The following is a 5,720-nucleotide window of genomic DNA, read 5'->3' on the forward strand; positions in this document are numbered from 1 at the left end:
GTGTGTGTGTGTGTGTGTGTGTGTGTGTGTGTGTGTGTGTGTGCTGCCCAAATTTCCGTTCAGCTTTTATTTTGCAAGAAAAAACAAAACTAAAAGGCTGACATTTGCCAGAATACCTTAAAAGCACTGTTTTATCAGAGGTTAATGATGTGAAGAGTTCAGAAAGCGTGTCTTAAACTGAAAAGTTTAGTGCAGTGAGGAATGTTCAGACCTTTATTCCAGAGAAACTAAACAGCCTCTCCACAGGCGCATGGCTCAACACGATAGAACCGGCTCTTCAGGACAAGACTCGGTTGAACATTTACACCTAAAGGATAAAGGATGCTCTTTTGAGAACCAAAGGGTTTCTATTTTGGACAGATGGTTTGAGAATGGTGAAGCCTTTTATGAGAAACAAACAACTTGAAAACGACGAGAAGGCCTCAGCTTTCAGCTCTCCTGCAGCGTAGCACTGAGCCCGATACATCCAATCAGTTTCCCTCTAATACCCACCTTCGTGCGTGCAACATCTCACTGGTGAGCCGAGCAAACAAAAACCCTAATAACTCTCCACTGTGAGAGGCGTGTAACTTAATCTGCATGTGAATTTAGGTTGCATAACTGAGTTTCAAAAGATTAGAACGACACACTCAAGACTGGCATTAAGAAAGCTTCCTGGATGGGTGGCAAACATCTTCAGTTACAGAACAGAAGTCCAATTGTTTGTTCTTCAACCTTTCTTCTTCTTCTCTTTTTTTTCTGGTTTACCATGTCTTGGATGACTGAAAACCTACACCAGCTTATGGCAAAAATTAAAAAAAGACAATGAACACATAAATGTTTCTGAAAGAGAAAAGCACAAAGAAAACAGTATACTATGCATTGCAACATTTTTATATAACTAAACTAAAAAAAAAGCTTACCAAACTTACCAATCATTTCTTTTTAGAAAACAGATGAACAGCTCAGGAAATACAAAGATGTCCGTGATAACAAACTTGTCAAAGTGTCAGGCTCTCTTTTTATCTCTTTGCTCACAAGTTTTTATTTTAATTATTTATCTGATTTCCTCAGTAAAATGTTAACTTTTCTGAACATTTGTCCCTTTACAGCGGGTAAAATAAGTATTGAACACGTCACCATTTTTCTCAGTAAATATATTACTAGAGGTGCTAATGACATGAAATTTTCACCAGATGTCGGTAACAACCCAAGTGATCCATACATACAAAGAAATCAAACCATAAATGTCCAGAAATGAAGTTATTTGTAATAATGTGGAATGGCACAGGGAAAAAGTATTGAACACTTACTGAAATTTATCTAATACTTTGTACAAAAGCCTTTGTTGTCAATGACAGCTTCAAGACGCCTCCTGTATGGAGAAACTAGTGGCATGCATTGCTCAGGTGTGATTTTGGCCCATTCTTCCACACAAACAGTCTTCAAATCTTGAAGGTTTCGTGGACCTCTTCTATGAACTCTGATCTTTAGTTCTTTCCATAGATTTTCTGTTGGATTCAGGTCAGGTGATTGGCTGGGCCATTCCAGCAGCTTTAGTTTCTTTCTCTGAAACCAACTGAGAGTTTCCTTGGCTTTGTGTTTGGGCTCATTGTCTTGCTGAAATGTCCAGCCACGTTTCATCTTCATCATCCTGGTAGGTGGAAGCAGATTTTTATCAAGAATGTCTCTGTACATTTTTCCACTCATCCTTCCTTCAATTATTTGAAGTTTGCCAGTACCATATGCTGAAAAACAGCCCCACACCATGATGTTCCCACCTCCAAACTTCACTGTTGGTATGGTGTTTTTGGGCTGATGTGCAGTGCCATTTGACCTCCAAACATGATGTGTATTCTGGCATCCAAACAGTTCAATGTTGGTCTCATCTGACCAGACTATATTCTCCCAGTATTACACAGGCTTGTTTAAATGTTGTGCAGCAAACTTTAAAGGAGCTTCAACATGCTGTTTCTTCAGCAGTGGAGTCTTGCGTGCATACAGGCCATGGTGGTTCAGTGCATTACTTATTGTTTTCTTTGAAACAAACGTACCTGCTAATTCCAGGTCTTTCTGAAGCTCTCCACAAGTGGTCCTTGGCTCTTGGACACCTCCTCTGATAATTATTTTCACTCCTCTGTCAGAAATCTTGTGAGGAGCACCTGGTCGTGGTCGGTTTATGGTGAAATACTGTTCTTTCCACTTCTGAATTATGGCCCCAACAGTGCTCACTGGAACCTTCAGAAGTTTAGACATTCTTCTGTAACCGATGCCATCATTATGCTTTGCAACAATAAGGTTGTGAAGGTCTTGAGAGAGCTCTTTACTTTTACCCATCATCAGATGGTTCTTGTGTGATACCTGGTCATCATTTGGGACTGAACCAGCTGATATTAACTTGCACTGAAAAGGGGCAGGCTTGCTTTCAAATTACTGAGAGAGTTCAGCTGGTGTCTTGGCTTTCCATGCCTTTTTACACCTCCCTTTCTTCATGTGTTCAATACTTTTTCCCTGTGCCATTCCACATTATTACAAATAACTTCATTTCTGGACATTTATGGTTTGATTTCTTTGTATGTATGGATCACTTGGGTTGTTACCGACATCTGGTGAAAATTTCATGTCATAAGCGCCTCCAGTAATATATTTACTGAGAAAAATGTTGACATGTTCAATACTTATTTTACCCGCTGTGTATAACCTTAACACAAAAAATAAGCAAATTTGTGTTTGTTAGATTTTTCTTTGTTGTAACATAGTTTCTTTGCACCTGATTGGCAGCATCTGGAGGAACCAAAACCTCAAAACAAGTGTCAATAGCAACAACAAAACAAAGCTGTTTGGCAGAGAAGATATAGCATTTTTTTTTCATGTGCGTAACCCACATCCTCAGCTCTGCTGCTCATCCCACAAATGCATGTTACTTACAAACGTGGCACCATTTAAAGGGAAATTACCAGACTTTCCAACAGTTTAAGATTTATTGGCAAGAAGCATTGTTACAACAAAGAAATAATCTCCCAAACTCAAATTTCCTTACTTTTTGTGCTAAGTATATTAAAGTTGCGGTGTTTACTTTGTTGTTTTATATAATGTTAATTTCTTAGATTGGATGTTTGTAGTAAGTTTTCATTGTATCTTTGTTAGAGAAATGCAAACAATGTGAAGTCCTTTGCACAATGTTTCTGCTTTTATTATTGTGCAATATTTTAGTTTATCATTGTAAGTTTGTCTTCATTTGTTCTTTCAGAATTCACACATTCAAGTAAAACATCCCTTCTTTCACCAGGTGTTGATGGCAGCAGCAGTATTTCAGTGACGTTTGGACTCGTTTCTTCCTTAGATTTGCACTTCAGGATTGCTTCGACTGTCTTCAGCAGAGCCTCCTGGTTGTTCCAAGAGGAACATAATGTGACCTGTGTCCTCAGGCTCTGATCAATAATGCTGATCAGTGCTGGAAACTGCAGAAGAATGAGTGGGAGGAGGGGCGGGGCTTAATGAAAATCCTGGACTTTAATCTCTTCAGAGGGATGTATGTCATCAGCTGATGTGTGGACATCTGTTTGGCTGATCTTCTTAAACCAGCATGTTATTTCAATACAGTCAAAAAAATGTGAACATGAGATTTATTAAGATTCAACTTATGAGAGTTTTCAACGGTTTGGACTGACTTTGCTGCCACAAATGTAACCAAAGAGGAACCATTTATATTTATAACAAAGGAACCTCTGACAGGTTCAGCCTAAAAATAAACCCAACCACACATCTGACAACAGCAGTGTTTCCGTTCTGACCTGTAAAATGAGATTTGAGCGCACGATTCTCACTTTCTGCGGAAACAGGAAAGAGGCTTCGCAATTGTTACTTAACAAAAATCATCATCATGTGCAACACCCATGGTTCCTTCCTCTCAGTTTGGTTGTAAATGCTGATGCAGGGACACGAACGTGATCTGACCACATGCATCTCTTATCATCAGCTGACTCAGCCCCGAGCTTTACTGAACCGACCCTCAGGGCTCAAATTAATGTCCAATCTGTCACACAGCTCAGGGGGGTAAATGTGACAATGATATCATTTATTAATGTAAAAAAAAAAAGAAGAAGTAAAGAAATAAGTGTGTGTCCAACAGAGAGTGCTTTGTTGAGTTATCCCAGCCCAGTCCAGCAAGTTTATTTAGGTTCAGACCTTTAACACGTATAGCTTTGATCTGCTGGGCCTGAAGGCTTTATCTTTGTTTGTGTCCGTATCAGTGAATCATAAATCCCCCGCAGCTTTCTTTCTTCAACCCTTCCTTTAAACCGAACGCGTTTATGGGACACATCCTCGATCTAAATCCTTCACGCTCCCACTAGAGCTTTTAGGTTTTATCTGTCTTTTAGCCTAAGTTTGTCTGTCTCACACATGATCATCAACACTTCTTAGAAAGGATTACTAAACTCAAAAGTCAGGGGAATTAAGATGTTGGTTTGAAATTTGGGTACGTCGGCAGCTTTCTTGCAACAACGTTGCCATTCCAGAAATATATATTATCATTGCCCTCGGCATTGATGCAAACAAATGAAGCTGATAAAACAAAGAAAACATAAAAGAACCGCAGTGAGGTTGTTCATGTGGTTCTAACAACAAGCAGGACACACTGTATGTACGCCTCTTCTGTAGATAAGGTCATAGTGAAACTAAACCATGAACAGATCAACAATTTTACTACAGAATAAATAATAAAATGAATTGTTGATAATTACGCCTAAAAATCCATCTGGATCTAACCCCTAAAATGTTCAGAGGTGAAGGTTTTACTCCAAAACCAGACAGATTTTAGTTCTGAATAATTTAAAATCTGTGTTGAGCCTCAAAAACGCAGCGCAAGCAACATGGCTATGAAGTCATGTGCATAATGCATTTAGTTGTGTTTTCATACATTGATTTATACGTTATACAGTATGGCTTTTTAGAAGAAACTTTAGCCCAAGTTACTGAAATCTTTTGCACGGCATTGTACAACAACAATAACAGACACTTATCTTTTTATTAAAACATATTTTAACAGTGTGTATGTAAGCATCCAAAAGTTACATTTTGGCATTCGGTTAATTAAAAGTTTATTTTTACATTAAAATCAAAGTTGTTTATTATTATGATCCATTATCCCCTTGAGATTTGCAGCTATGACATGTGTGTAAAACCAGACCCTCGTGATATCTGCTCCAGTTTTTTTTTCCCCTCAAACCTTTTAAGGCATGAACTCTTTCACATGTAAGAGGTCATGTCCATTGGATAAATGTGTTTGTTATCCAGAGATGACCTTCCAGTGTCTGACAGAATCCCTTTTGTGCTTCTCTTCCCACACACTCCCATCAGGAATCCAAATTCCAGGAAACGGAGTCTGGCAGGTCGGACGACAGAGAGACAGAGGATGGAGGGTTATCAGGTATGAAACACAATACAGGCGTCTTCCGTTTTTTTATTGTTTTTTTATTTTTTCCACGCTCAACTCCCCAAATTCACCTCCCTGCAGTTTTACGTTGGGGTTGTTCGGTGCAGATCTGAAAATGGCAAAAGTTCCAGTTTCCTCGCTGGTGTTGATGGAAACTCTGATTTTTATGAGGAGTGAAATGATGGAGAAAAATAATGGGGTTCACACAGTTATGCCCCCCAGTGGGTCAACATGTAATTATGGAAGGTTTTTTTTTGTGTGTGTGTGTGTGTGTGTGTGTGTGTGTGTGTGTGTGTGTGTGTGT

The 5,720-nt window shown here is 39.0% G+C and overlaps 1 protein-coding gene across 1 annotated transcript in view; it reads left to right on the plus strand.

Moving 5' to 3' along the window:
• Window positions 1–5,709, plus strand: part of LOC106514281 (uncharacterized) — a 6,935-nt gene extending 1,226 nt beyond the window's left edge. Inside the window, exon 2 of the mRNA XM_014003457.1 lies at window positions 5,341–5,709. Coding sequence (XP_013858911.1) covers window positions 5,341–5,529 — 189 coding nt within the window. The 3' untranslated portion in view covers window positions 5,530–5,709. The remainder of the gene's footprint in view (window positions 1–5,340) is intronic.
• Window positions 5,710–5,720: the final 11 nt, after the last annotated feature.

This window comes from Austrofundulus limnaeus, unplaced genomic scaffold, assembly GCF_001266775.1.
Source record: "Austrofundulus limnaeus strain Quisiro unplaced genomic scaffold, Austrofundulus_limnaeus-1.0 Scaffold19, whole genome shotgun sequence".
Taxonomy (NCBI): domain Eukaryota; kingdom Metazoa; phylum Chordata; class Actinopteri; order Cyprinodontiformes; family Rivulidae; genus Austrofundulus; species Austrofundulus limnaeus.